Source organism: Dreissena polymorpha, chromosome 6, assembly GCF_020536995.1.
Source record: "Dreissena polymorpha isolate Duluth1 chromosome 6, UMN_Dpol_1.0, whole genome shotgun sequence".
Lineage (NCBI taxonomy): Eukaryota > Metazoa > Mollusca > Bivalvia > Myida > Dreissenidae > Dreissena > Dreissena polymorpha.
Window position 1 is genome coordinate 108,102,495 of NC_068360.1, and position 15,141 is coordinate 108,117,635.

At 37.4% G+C, this 15,141-nt stretch overlaps 1 protein-coding gene across 1 annotated transcript; it reads left to right on the plus strand.

Moving 5' to 3' along the window:
- The first annotated feature begins 3,004 nt into the window (after positions 1-3,004).
- Positions 3,005-14,878, plus strand: LOC127833728 (aldehyde dehydrogenase, mitochondrial-like). The gene is made up of 14 exons (XM_052359149.1): positions 3,005-3,172; positions 5,303-5,407; positions 6,081-6,221; positions 8,699-8,828; positions 9,264-9,325; positions 9,766-9,894; positions 10,546-10,659; positions 10,879-10,981; positions 11,517-11,701; positions 11,965-12,129; positions 12,462-12,619; positions 13,559-13,633; positions 14,034-14,073; positions 14,317-14,878. The coding sequence occupies exons 1-14, from the start codon at positions 3,122-3,124 to the stop codon at positions 14,344-14,346; spliced, it is 1,488 nt and encodes a 495-aa protein (XP_052215109.1). The 5' UTR covers positions 3,005-3,121; the 3' UTR covers positions 14,347-14,878.
- The last annotated feature ends 263 nt before the right edge of the window (positions 14,879-15,141 follow it).

Below are 15,141 nucleotides of genomic sequence, written 5' to 3' on the forward strand. Positions count from 1 at the left end.
CCTCAGCTCGATATTCGGGACTTTTGCCGAATGTGGATATCATGTCTGGCTCGACATTCGTCCCAGCTCGCTATTCGGGACTTTTGCCGAATGTCGATATCACAGCTGGCTCGACATTCGTCCCAGCTAGATATGCGGGATTTTTACCGAATGTCGATGTCAGAGCTGGCTCGACATTCGTCCCACCTCGATATCGGGACTTTTCCGAATGTTGATGGCATAGCTTGCTCGACACTCGCCCCAGCTCGATATTCGGGACTTTTGCCGAATGTCGATGTCAGAGCTGGCTCGACATTCGCCTCAGCTCGATATTCGGGACTTTTGCCGAATGTCGATGTCAGAGCAGGCTCGACATTCGCCCCATCTCGATATTCGGGGTTTTGCCGAATGTCGATGTCAGAGCTGGCTCGACATTCGTCCCAGTCGATATTCGAATGTCGTTTGCCGAATGCCGATGTCAATGCCAACTTCACGCACCTTGACGTCACTAGGTTATTGTCGGTAAGACCGGTGTGTACACAATGGTTTTGTCGTTTATCTTCCGCTTAATGTTAATTTCTTTCACTTCCGAGTATTATGACGCAAATTTTAGGTTAAAATCGGTTACTTAATAAGCAGACAAAATGGAATTGTTTAAATCGGCATATTTAAAAGCACCAATTACAGTTGTCGGCGAGAAAAAGAAACTCCAAGAAGAGCGCTTCTTTCTATAAACTCTAATCGTCAAAAAATCAATGGAACGTGAGACTATATAATAAAGAAATACGCAATTATATACATGGATTTCAACTTAAACTGACACAGAGTGCATTTATTCTGCTTCTATTCTCTTACATTTACATAGTTTATGCATCAATTAGAAAGATTATCAAATAGATTTTTGACAAGCCGTTATTTGACCCGATAAGATTATGGGAATCCAATTTTAACTTACGAACTAATGTAGTTAAAAAGAAGACCTTGAGAATCAATGAACATTAACCTGAGAAACTGTAGCTCGGTTGTTTATTACTGGAGACTCATGGTTTGGGGCATTCCCGTGACATATAGGGGCATAATTTGAATAAACTTAAAAGAAATTTTAACACCTCTAGGTTAATTCATTTTTTAACGATATGTCGTTATTTTGCCATGTAATCTATTTAAAAATATCAGGGTGTTTCTTGTGCAGGCAAATTTTGACTCCAGAAGCATGGTTTAAACAAACTTTAAACAGGTCCACTATGTGAGACAAGTTCAGTTTTGATCCCAGTAGCATAATTTGAGCATACTTTGTTAAGGACCTGTATATGATGTTACATCCACCGTATCTAAGCTCTTGGCCGTCTTGTTTCGGCGACGATTATTAATAAGTTGTCAATATATCCATCTTAAAAACGGGAAACATGAGGCGCGATCAGCTTTGACCCCAGGGGCATGATTTGAACAACTTTGTAGAGGACCTGTAGATGCTGCAACATACAACATATTGAAGCCGAGGGCTTTGCGATTTCGTAGAATTTTCTTATGAAGATTAATATATAGTCTATGATCCCCGATGCGACCCCTTCGACCAAACGGGCATCATTTGAACAATCCGTGTAGAGGACTTCTAGATGATGTTACATACCAAATATGGAAGCCTTTGCTTTGCAGTGTCAGCCAAGAAGATTTTAAAGGGGGAAGATTTTCCATATACAAGTGTATTATAAATCGGTTGCAATCGGACTAGGCTAGTTGTTACCACAGTAACTTAATTTAAACGACCTTGTAGAGGAACACAATATGATGTTATATACCATTAACTAAACTCTAGGCCTAGGCTCTTACAAAAGATTTTTTTTTGAAGTTTTTTAACACTGTTTGGGCCCCGTGACCCAATAAATTGTATCTTGTTCTGTGAAAATTGGGCAAAATCCATGTGCGTAAAGTGTCGTCCCAGATTAGCCTGTGCAGTCCGCACAGGCTAATCAGGGACGACACTTTCCGCTATAATGGTACTTTTCGTTTAAAGGAAGTCCCTTTTTACCGAACATCTAGCTTAAGCTGAAAGTGTCGTCCCTGATTAGCCTGTGCGGACTGCACAGGCTATTCTGGGGCGACACTTTACGCACATGCATTATGCCCAGTTTTCTCAGAACAAGACACAATTAATTAACCGGACTATTCGAAAAATTGTTATAAAGGAATTGCCAAGGATCGTACTTCGTCATTATCAGACTTGTTGTTCGGGTTAAGATGTATAATATATAATAATAATAATAATAATAACTTTATTCCATGAAGAATTCACATTAAGAAATAATTTCTTTTTTACAATGTGGTCTTCAGTTACATAACACAAGTATATATTTTGAAACATGCATACGAGCATACAAGGGAAAAAAGAAAATGAACTATAAATTTAAATGGTATAATAACTTCCTTATCAATTCCGACGACGTGGCCGACGACGAAGACAACGCCGACGATCATAATAATGACGATGATGATGATAATACAAAATATGCAATTTGATACAAAAATCAAAAATCAATCTTTCAAAAATCAATATTTCAAAATAAATCACATCAGACACTCACAACAAAGTATTAACATAGAAAAATGAGCATACATGTATATCAATGATTTGTTTTAAGGTATTCTTTAAATTTTATTTTGAATGTAGTTTTCAAAGACACTTGTCGGATGCTTATTAGAATCAAATTCCAAATGATTTCCAAATGGTTCGTGCACAAAAAAGAAAACGCTCGTTTTCCATTATTTGTTTTAAACGGAATAGATGATATATCAGTGTGGGTGATGGATCTAAGATGTCGTTTGAATAAAACATTTACGGACGGATGCGCACGACTGACATCATGTCATCTAATTCATTAGCACAAAACATAGCTGTGTTTAAAGTATTGTAATATAACTTATACATAAACATAATTATATACAGATTTTAAGTTGTTTTGTGCAGTGTTGTTTGTTGTTGTTTTTGTGTGTGCAAAATTCGGATATCCTTGTTGAGTGCAAAGAAGTAAACAACATGCGGAAATAATAAATTTCCGCCGCCGTTGTACATGGCTTTCTGAGTTTGTGGTTTAAGCAATTATCCGCGTTCGAAGTGGTCAAATTGTTTAAAGATAATAAGAAAATGGCTACCTTACCTCCACCGATAAGAAATCCTGAAATAAAATTCACACAGGTATGTGTTCTTGTAAAAGTGTTTGTGTTTGTTTTCCAATTTCTAGTGTTAATAATAAATTATATAAAGTTATAATTCTTATGGATTTAGGCGGTTAGAGTCGGGGGGATAAGATGTTTCATATGCGCGCGACAGAACGAAAAATAATGTTTGTGTACAATGATTATATAGGAAACTAGTAAACTGACTTAATTTTCTGAATTTACAACTTTAGCCATTTTGAAAGGTTTCTGACTTTTCCAGTTGTTAATTTGCAATAAAATCTGATATTTTAAGCCGTTGTCGGGAGGTTATTAATGCTCATTTGTTTTAGGCGTGATTTCCCCCTCCCCCCGAAACGGCTGCGCACTTCACATTTCATATGTTTATTTTAGGGATGGGAACGAATACTGGAAACGATATTCGAATGTTCGCTTGTCATTATTCGAATATATTCGAATATTCGATTTTTAAACCTTATATTAAAATGGCCGACAAATAAACTATAAATCGTATCGAATGTGTGGCCTTGAAAAACAGGATAGAGTAAAAAAAAATAAAGATCATTGATTATTATGCTCTTTTTTTTAAATAAATACTGTTAAGTTTCATTAGATGTAAGATATTTCAGGAAAACACATTACCGTAATTGTAATTTATTTCAATACTTATAATTCATATGGATTACTTTCCATCGATAATATTTATTCTTTTGGTTTCGCTATTTTTTCTGGAATAAAGAACCCTTTAAGAACGATTTAATTGGTTTAGATTTGAGAAACTAAACTCTTATTAGATAATCATTGATTTGATATATGGATAACGGAATTAAAACAAACATGCCAGATCTCGACGGGACAGTCCCGCCAGTTTGGTGATTGTTCCGGCGTCCCGATATGAGACAATTTATCCAGATATTCGTTAAAACGTTTTATAAGTTCACAATAAAATTCGCTATTCAAGCTCTGTCTGGCTAAAAGTTACCACCGCTAATCCCTTTATTGCCCCCTATTGACAACCAACTTCTACTTCTCGAGTGCAACATTACCGGTATGTTAGGCGTAGACAGCTCTGTTAGACTGCATTTAAGATTTAAGGTTAACCAATCGCGAGAAAAAATCAGCATTTTCAAAGCTTAAACAATGTTCTGATTTCTGTACTCTTCAATATGTATAAGGTACAGTAAGCTAAGTGAACAAAGCAATACGTACACTTATCAACTATATAAGAATTAAATTAAATAAAGCTTAATTGAAACACAATTTTAGTGATGTTACGTATATTAATTCGGTAAATTGAAACGAATGAAGTTATCATTTAAGTCCCCAATATTTAATGCTTAATGGAATGAACATTAAATACGTATTAGCTATTTATATGCAAACTTCAATTAATTTGATACGCAATGCAAGTGATTTCGTTCCAAAGAATGATTTGATGTCTATTTTACTCATTTCATATTTCAAATATAGATTCTATCTTGTAAAACGCAGTGTTGCAAAACGCACACTTTTATTGCTTCAAACTTTATACAGCCGGGATTCGATAATAATTTTGTGAAACTATGTACAAAAGCATGAAACTGTATTCTCCCGGGATTCGATAGTAAATCTTGTGACAACATATTTAAAAAAAATATGTGTTCGTTTCGTTGTTTTGCTTCATTGCACCCTACTTCGGTCCATGTGAATTACCGTGTCGCTAATGTAGACTAACCACAATAGTTTTGCGATTCAATGCGTAAACCTCATAACCAGACAGATCCTTTTAAAGAATCCTTTTATGAATAGAATGATAGTAAATTGACGATTGGTCCCTCTCATTATATTATTCCGTCTGCCAATTATCATCTCGTTCATTGATGGAAGCTGTTATCAAAGCAATGACTTATAATGGAAACCAAAACTGCGACTTTGTACATGTACTTATAACTTTTTTGGAAGTATCTTTGCATAAAAATAGAATATTCGAATATGAATTTTTGATTTGAATATTCGGCCGATTTTCGAATATTTGGTCCCATCACTAGTTTATTTATGAGAGAGACACGTGTACTATTAGCCAAGATAATTGACAGCAAAAAAGCAACTTTAATTGATATTTCCTTTTCGTTTCACTTGTACCACGCCTTTTGGTTGATGTTTTATGTAGATCTTCATCAACAACGAATGGGTAAACTCCGCGAGCGGTAAAACATTCCCAGTGGTCAACCCAACTACCGGACAGAAAATCTGCGATGTGCAGGAAGGAGACAAGGTTAAACACTACAATTTTCTTCTTTATATTACAGAAAAGTGATTAACGATGTTTTCATAACGGTATTTGAAACGTTTCCGCTAGTACGGCAATAAAGTGCGTATTTTAGCAAAATAGTTTGCCTCGAATTATAAAAAAGACTTTAGATCTGGTGACAAGTATATCTACATATATAGCAGAAAGAAGTACGCACTTTTCATTGTTACAAGTGCTCTATTTTATCGAAATGATAAACGTAGACAGCTTTCGAAATTATAAGTTGAACAACGTTTACTTCAGATGCTATCCAAAATTACGTCACATGTCTCTTGTTATTGCCACGCGTATACTATACGGCTGATATTGGTGACTCCACGACGGTTATTCTTCATACTCACGGTTTTTATAATCAAAGCATTTTATATTGTTGCAAAAGAAAGAACATTTTATAAATGTAAAAGTTCAAATTATACTTTAGATATTATTGATTTTGTCATAAAAGATCTCCTACTACTATATAATACACCTGCTCCGTTTGTAAATACTATAAGTACTAAAGATCTTCATCACATATCGACGGTACATGCAATTCCAACACCTTTGTTTATATAATCGTATCAAAATTGGTGGTGGAGTATTTTTTGTTTGCTTTAAGAACTATGCGTGCTAGTTGTTTATTCTTGTTCTATTCCAGGCGGATGTGGACAAGGCGGTAGCGGCGGCCAAGGCGGCGTTCCAGTTTGGATCCACCTGGCGGAGCATGGACGCCAGCAAGAGAGGACAACTCCTCAATAAACTGGCCGACCTCATTGAGAGAGACATTGTCTATATCGCGGTGAGTCACATACCTTACATGAGAGACACACTAACCTTTTTGAGAGGGACAGCGTCTGTACCGCGGTGATAAAAACTTACTTGAGCGATACATCGTCTATATTGCTTCGTGGTATACAATGTATTTGAGAGGGACATCGTTTATATCGATGTAAGTTATAACAAGTACTTGAAAGAGGCATCTACTATATCGATGTGAGTTCTGCCCCATACTTGGAACAGTCATCGTATATATTCTATTAATTCGCATGTCGAACCATGATAGTCACCGTAAAGACATCTCCATCAATAAATTGGGATTTCAATTGCTTATGCAGTATCACAGGATTCTACACGTTTTTCATCTCCATTTAACGCAGACAAAACAACAACATTGACTAACGCTTATATTGTGGTAGCGACCGCCGATATGTCCCTTTAATATTGCATTAAGTTGTTTAAAACATCCGATCAAGTCTAAAAACATTGTAGAGCTTGAAAATATCAAAATAAATCTTAACAGTATTGGCCGGGTCACATCTGAAATTCGCCGTTATTTTAATACCAGTTTATAACGAAACATGTCAAAATCCGAACTGTTTATGTACTGTTAAATTGAACAAGATGAAAGTGGGAAACTCGACAACAATATCGATCAAGTAAAACGTTTCTTTAGCACGTGTACACAACAGTGTATGGTTAAGTGCTTTTGAGTTGATTACTAAGCAGCTATTTATCATACTTAAACTTAAAAAGTTTCCGCCCAGGCACAATATTTTCTACTTGCTATTAATCAGGCATTTCATATCTCAAGAGGCAATTAAATTGTTTATTTCCGTGTAATACTTGTTTACGTTCAAATTATAAAAAGCATCATGCGATAGTGGTCTTATGCACTATGCAATCGCGATGTCCGGTAAGGAGCTACCATTACCGCTATTTAGATTAAAAAAACATGCGTGACTCTATAGCAGTTATGTCATCTTGAAATCATTGATAATCATGAAGCCTATTTTTAGTTGGTCTCGTTAGCGGCCGACTAAATTTACAGAGCATGTTTTGCAAATCAGTATGTGCTTAGCTAGCTTAGCTACGCTAAAGGCTGTAAATCACTATGCTAGGTACGATTACCGCTGCCTGTCTGCACTGCAGACGACAAATGCTTAGGCGCGTCTGCTATACTACTGCAGTGGGTGTATTTACCAGCTTATAAGTCGACATTGGCCAGTCTAGTGTTTATCATTGTAATCTGTACATATTGGCTGTTTTCAGGAAAAACGGGGCTTAATGCATGTCAAATAAGATTAGCCTGTGCACACTGATTAGCCTGTGAACACTGATTAGCCTGTGCAATGCGCACAAGCTTATCAAGAACGACAACAGCGAACAACTTCAGTGCCTTCAGCGCTTTGATTAAAAATACGGGATCTGTGCGTGTGTGTCTTCTTTGTTCATCAACATCGAATGCGTATGTTGGCTGGATTATGGGAACATAATACAGTTGTAATTGTTCATTAAAAATACACTTTTAAATCGATAACTATATAAAGGTATGTACGCACACATGACATTTTAACCCATTTATGCCTAGCGTCTAGAAAAAAGGCCTTGGAAAACAGCGTAGACCCAGATGAGACGCCGCATGATGCGGCGTCTCATCTGGGTCTGCGCTGTTTGCTTCAAGGAATTTCTGTAAGAAATATTCTAAATATAGAAATAAATATACTAGACATCCCTAGTTTTGGAAATAGATTGATCCAATTAAGAAGGATGGGAGAGTCCAGCAGGCATAAATGGGTTAATTAGATGAACCCGCTTATCTTAGATAGCAATCTAATATCACACACGCACTGAAAAACGCAGCATCATGTGTCGAAATTTAAATTGTAAAGCGCACGATATCTCTTACATGTTACCATTTATAACTTTTGGATTGGTATAAAGTATAACTCACATGTAGCGCATAATATTTCGCTCCCCGAGTCCATGATTTGTATCCTGGAGAAGGCAAGCAAAATAACGCTAGATGTTGTCTGGTAAAATAGATTTAACAAGATGCAAACAGTTTTTTTTTATTTTATGGGACAATATATTCAACACATGTTCACGTACCATGTTAATGTTCCTGTGTATAGGTTAAATTTATTTAACGAAATATTTTGCGAAATTATGGGACAATATTTTTACCTTATTTTCATGTACCATGTTATTGTTCGTGTGTCGTATGAATAGATGTCGTTGCGGGAAATTAAAACGGAATATATATTGTTCCACAACAGATTAAAGACGAGCAGTTTATATCTCGTTAAATCTATGTTACCATACCACATCTAGAGTTCACATTTTGGCTATTGCTATTAGGAACACTGATTTTTTTTATGGGTTAACTTAATTTAACGAAATATTTTGCGAAACATTCGTGGATTTTGAGAATTTGTGTTACTTTAAAAGAAATTAAAAAATACGAATATCTGCGAGCAACTCAAACTGTATGTTCAGAGTCTTGAGACGCTTGACAACGGGAAGCCTTACAAAGACTCGTACACAGTGGACATGCGCCTGGTGCTGGGAACCATCCGATACTTTGCAGGCTGGGCAGACAAAGTCATGGGAAAAACCATTCCCGTCGGTGAGTTAGAAGCAGACACCGCTGAGTGGCTGCTGGGTTACTACAAGTTATAACATTTATAGCAGATGATACATTAAGAGTACACTTGTGATAACTTTTACATAATTTACCGCTCATGTTTTTCCGTTCATACTGAAAGAGAGCTGTTAAGAAAAACACTGATTGTCATTCAAGTTATTTTTTTTTGCTAACGATAAAAGGTGTACACCTTTACAGCCACAAGTGCACGCGTAAACATTTGAAACGGAAATTTATTTTATTTAGTGTACATTTATAATAATTAACCTTCCCCAAAGGAAGTTTGTTATCAAGTCGCTCCGTTATACAGCAACATAATAGCCTATTTACAATATAAAGTCACCAATTTAAAGCTATTCTTTCTACACCGAAATGGCAGTTAAGACAAAATAACCAGAGAATGACCTGTATTTGCAGACGGCGACTTCTTTTGCTACACCCGTCATGAGCCCGTCGGAGTATGCGGCCAGATCATACCGGTAGGGGCGCATTAATGTGTTAGGTCGTGTCTAGGTGTAGTCGTTCATCGCGATATATGGCATAATTCATTTAATCAACGTATATGTATAATGTTCTTTTGTTGTTGGTGTTTTTTTTCCATTTGGTACAACCTTTGCAACATACACATTCGAACTATTATTTTAGATATTTAGACTAGCGCCATGTGTCCGGGTATATTTGTTTTGTTTCGATACGTAATAAATAAAACAAGACTTTATATGTCTTATTATCATAAAGTCTAGCTTGAATAAATAACATTTCCTCTAACAAGTAATGTATATGTTATTTTCTAGTAATATAATATATTTCTCCGTGTCTTTAGCAAAACACGAAATTGTGTAAATAAATGTACTTGTCGACAATGTGTTGTAAAGCCCGTCCCACACTCAACTTTATACTCCTAAGTGTTGTATTCCAGTGGAACTTCCCGCTTCTGATGATGGCGTGGAAGATAGGCCCCGCTCTCGCCTGCGGCAACACAATTGTGCTAAAACCCGCCGAGCAGACGCCCCTAACAGCCATGTACGCCGGCTCCCTCATCAAAGAGGTGAGTGGTACTTAGTAGCAGCAATAGTGAAGTGTTATTTTCACTAATATTCATTATTATTTTTTATTGTTGCTTCCATTATGATTATTGCAAGTATTATTATTATTATTATTAATAATAATAATATTATTATTAAATTATTATTATTATTATTATTATTATTATTATTATTAGTAGTAGTAGTAGTAGTAGTAGTAGTAGTAGTAGTAGTAGTAGTATATTGTTTATTATCATGATTATTATTATTAGTAGTAGTATCAACTTCACACGGATCACCTTCTTTAATATCATCAGCAACAGTACCACCATCGTCATCAACAGCAGTATCTTTATTATTATCGTGATCATCATAACGACCACCATCATCATCACGCGTGTAATGGCTGTGATGAAACCCCTCGATTGTGACCGCTACAACGGCGTCAACAACATCATCAGCTGAACGTGGAGCACCGTTTTAAAATTACAATATTCATCATCGTCACAATCAGTGTCAATGTTTGAATCGTTTTCGCAGCAGTATTCGTAATAAGTAGCAACAATAACGTATCATCTTCAACAGCATCATCAGTAGCAACAGCGACGACATAGACAGTAAAACTAAAAATCATTTGCATATTTCATCGTCAACATTATTAAATTCGGCTGTAGGCCGGTTTCCCGCCAGGTGTTGTCAACATTGTCCCGGGCTACGGGCCTACCGCAGGCGCCGCCATCACTTACCATCCGGACGTGAGGAAGGTGGCATTCACTGGATCCACCGAGGTACAATATCCGGTTTGAATTCCGAAGCAATCCTTCTCACATGTAGCACGAGAAATGCTATTTTTTCACCCAACTTGGGGTCATTATTGTATTATGTCATCTTATCTATTATTCAGAATAAGTTTTGATTTAAAAATAAAGGAAATATAATATTGAAATAATGACGCTAACATTATAACATTGAACTGCTGTCTATTACCTTGTGACCTTGACCTGCAGGTGGGTCAACTGATCATGGAGGGTGCGGCTAAGAGTAACCTGAAGCGCGTGACCCTGGAGCTGGGAGGCAAGAGTCCTGTCGTCATCTTCAAGGACGCCGATCGTAAGTACAGCACGTGACCTATGTTTGTGAATAAGTAGTATTGTTCGCATGGTAACCATGGCTCAAATTTCATATAACAGTTAAGAAAAACACATTCTACCGAGAGGGTCAACGTCTTTTCATAGTTAAACATTTCGACTTATAGATGAAGATTCGTTATTCCATTACGGTCAACTTTGTGTTTTATTGTCGACTTTTGGATAAACAAGAGCGATAACATGGTACGACAAAGCAAAGTCAGGTTCGTTATCGAGATTAATTTTTTTTTTCGCTTCATCGATTTCGCCACGTATCTTCTAACCTTCTTATAGTATCTTCTCAATGTCGTATCGTGCCCTCTCAACGTCGCTCTGTAAAGTATATATGGGCATGCACAAAATGGTTCGCGACACAAAGCCGGGCATAAATTTTGCAAAACATGCCTTGTTAAGTCAGCCTTTTAACTTTAAAAACTATTTTCCGTCATTGCCACAAACGCTTTTAGTTTGCATGTGATTTACCTTTGTGCATAAGAATTGGCCAACTACATTTTCAGTGGACAAAGTCGTCGAGCTCGCGCACCAGGCGTTGTTCTTTAACATGGGTCAGGTGTGCACGGCAGGCTCGCGGACCTACGTGCACGAGGACATCTATGACGAGTTCGTCAAGCGAGCCGTGACACGTGCGAAGGCCAGGCCGGTCGGAGACCCGTTTGATCCCAAGAACGATTCCGGCGCACAAGTGAATAGATAAACTATGAAATTAATTCAGTTTGCATTTTAAAACTTTTAATAAGCCATATGTTTATTTGACAAACTCGCAAATAACTCGATATTTGACTGGAAAACTGCAAATTGATGTTCTATTGGAAAACTTGGAAATACCTTCATAATGACTCGGGATACTTTCAAAGTACCTAGCACGCCATCTAATCATATTCCCCGTTGGAACGTCTAATTAAAATAGCTTCATATTGCATAATAAATATACGTCTTTGATCGCAGGTAAGCGAGGAGCAGTTTGAGAAGATCCTGTCGCTAATCGAGAGTGGCAAGGCGGAAGGGGCCAAGCTGGAGTGTGGAGGGGCCAGACTGGGCACCGAGGGCTACTTCATCCAGCCCACCGTCTTCTCAGGGGTCACTGACAACATGCGCATCGCCAGAGAAGAGGTATATGTACACATGGTATAAATATACCAACGAAAGCCATACATATACGGGTAATTATGCGGAAAGGTGAACACGAACGGAGTTTTCCGTTGTCTACAGTGTACGTTTTCAGTTTTGGAAACTGGCAGTTTTATTCAACATTGTTTAATATATATATTTTTGTTATTCAGAATATTTAAGGAATACGTACTATTTGACGCGTTATCACACTAGGGAACCCTTCACATTGGCTATTTTAATATGTTTTTTGGAAAACATATCAGCATGTTATTTAATTTACAACACTCACGAAGGTAATGATAAAACTTACTCTCGCTCCTGTCCCGCGTCAGATCTTCGGGCCCGTGCAGCAGATCATCAAGTTCAAGGACATGGAAGAAGTGGTGGCACGCGCCAATGACACGAACTACGGTCTGGCGGCCGCTTGCTTCACCAAAGACCTTGACACCGCCAACACCTTCACCAGCAGGGTCGAGGCAGGCACCGTGTGGTGAGCAGCAATGGTTTATGTGGTTAATATTTCATTGGCTATTGTAGATGGGAAGGGCCCCCACTGCTTAAAGATCAAACATCGGTTAGTAAGTCCTACACGATGCGGTAACAAAACCGTTAGGATTACCATTAGGCTAGTTTGCAATTAAGCGACCCCAGAACATACTATATGTAACCACGTTTAAGCATGTTTTCGTTGCCACGCATGACTGATTTTGTCTGTTCGGCCGCCATATTTTCACCATTTAGCCATGCATTTGATGCACAATTTTCAGTAAAATTTGTAAATGTAGCCATGCGGCTTTTGAGTGTTAGTGAGCGGCGGCGTGGAGGCGACGGCTCCCCAAAACAATTCATTTCGCTAATTAACAGTGACTAAATGTTTCACTTCCTTCGTTTTTTCGACATCTCATTTTGCAGCTGATGCAAAAAAGTTGGTCGACTTAAAGATTCTCTCTTATTTTTATGAACATCCCTGATCATTATTTTGTGTCGTTTGTTATATTCGTTTTGGTATCATTAACTTACTTGATTTATCACTGACAATTTACAACTATGATTCGCTCCATGAGCTTTCTGACAATCGTTTTAAACTTGCGGCCGTTTTTGCAAAATTGCAGAAACATTCAAATTAGAGTCAGTTTTGTGAATGACTGGTGTTATTTTTTTGTAGTTTTTCGGTGCATTTAAAGAAATAGACGCGCCGCCGCGCAACTCTTAACACATGCGCGCAATGGTTCTTAGTTACATAGAACACATGTATTATGTACTGGGACCATTAACGTGAAAGTGTCCCTATACAATAGAGCAGAAGTAACGTCGTGACGTTCACCAATAATTTGCTATGAAGTTTGGTCTTTCACAAGTAATGCGACGTGAATGATTTGATTGTCAATACATATTTGCTAATATACAGCTGTTATAATTCGCTTTTCAGGGTGAACTGTTTCAACGTGTTCCAAGCCCACGCCCCTTTCGGAGGCTTCAAGATGTCGGGCATCGGTCGGGAACTGTGAGTATATGCTTGTATTTAAATGATTGCAAGGACCCGGTGATGTTTAGAAGTAGAACATGCGAAAATGGGTACTATGCCATGGTCATTAGGAAAGCGAATCAGTCTGTTAAGGAGCGCCCTGCCCGCTAATGAGACCACATAATGACTTTATAATGAATAAGTCAACACCTGACCAGACTGCGCGATTCCGTAGGCTAGTCTGGAGGTATGCTGAACGCATATGGCGTTTTCACATGACACGACCGATATAGTCAATACAACCATTACCAACCCTTCGTCATGTGAAGCTAGCACACATGATTTTGGTGTTTCATTTTTTAACAATATTTTGTGGATTTAGAATAAATTTACTAAATATTGTATTATTTTAACTTAAATTTGATAATCGTTTTTTCAGAGGCGAGTATGGCTTGACACAGTACACGGAAGTAAAAAATGTAAGTAGTATATCCAGCATCTTGAGAATCATTAAGAACTGACTCGTGATGTGCGATTATGGAAAAGTTGGTTTACATTAGTATTGGCGATATGTGCTCATTTGTTCATCATAATTAATTGTAAAATTCTTTTTAACACAAGTTTTCATTTAGACATGCATCAGACTATACGAAAGCACGTGAGTGTATATAGGTGACCAATATATATATTGTTAAACGTCACTGCCTACTTTGCCCTTTCAGGTGTTTGTTAAAACCCCGATGAAACTGTAGAACACGTGACTGACGAGTCAACACTGAACCGAGAAAGGACGTGAAGACATTCTCAAATAACCGATGTATAATCTATCCTGTATATTCATGCATTATCACCTTCACCATGAACTCGTGAGAACTCGACATTTGTGATCTCTTGGACATTGTATTTAAATGAATCAGGTGTCGCAATGACTGGTAGAATGTAGTTGCTGAAACCGCGGCAGTGTACAGCTGACAAGTGTTAACCATACGTAACAAGACTATTGCCAAGCAATATATGTCCCTACCGGCTCTACCATTGTCAGATTATTTTTTTATTTGTTGCCATAACAACCAGAATTGTTGACGTAGGAACAAAATAAAATGACGTGCAACCGGTAGGGGACAATAAAACGCATTCAATACGACGCTACTGGATCGGCTCTTTAAATTGATATGTATGAATATTTATAAACTTCAAAATTTAATATTGACATTTTATATTTATAACATATTCTTTCATGGTTTTTGCGGGTCACCGGTATCTAAATAAAGAATACTTTCACTATGCCGGATATATTTAAATATATACCCCGCCTCTGGTTCGGTACAAACCGGGACTTCATGCCGAATGAAATACGAGTATTCCCGTTTGTTTAAATGTTTAGATTCGTACGAGCATTTAACCATTTATATAATACTAAGATTATATGCGCATTGTTAGTTTGAAACATTTCACGTGAGTAGCAGGCTTAAAATTTAAGTCCGAATCCCTATCACTGTAAGTGGCATTTTAAGAGACGCTATGTTATCGTCTTATGTATGTGTTTT

Coding starts and splice junctions, on each gene's coding strand:
- LOC127833728 (XM_052359149.1), top strand. CDS start 3,122: ATGGCTACCTTACCTCCACCGATAAGAAATCCTGAAATAAAATTCACA. Junction 10,982..11,516: donor CATCTTCAAGGACGCCGATC/GTAAGTACAGCA, acceptor CTACATTTTCAG/TGGACAAAGTCGTCGAGCTC. Junction 14,074..14,316: donor AGTACACGGAAGTAAAAAAT/GTAAGTAGTATA, acceptor TTGCCCTTTCAG/GTGTTTGTTAAAACCCCGAT.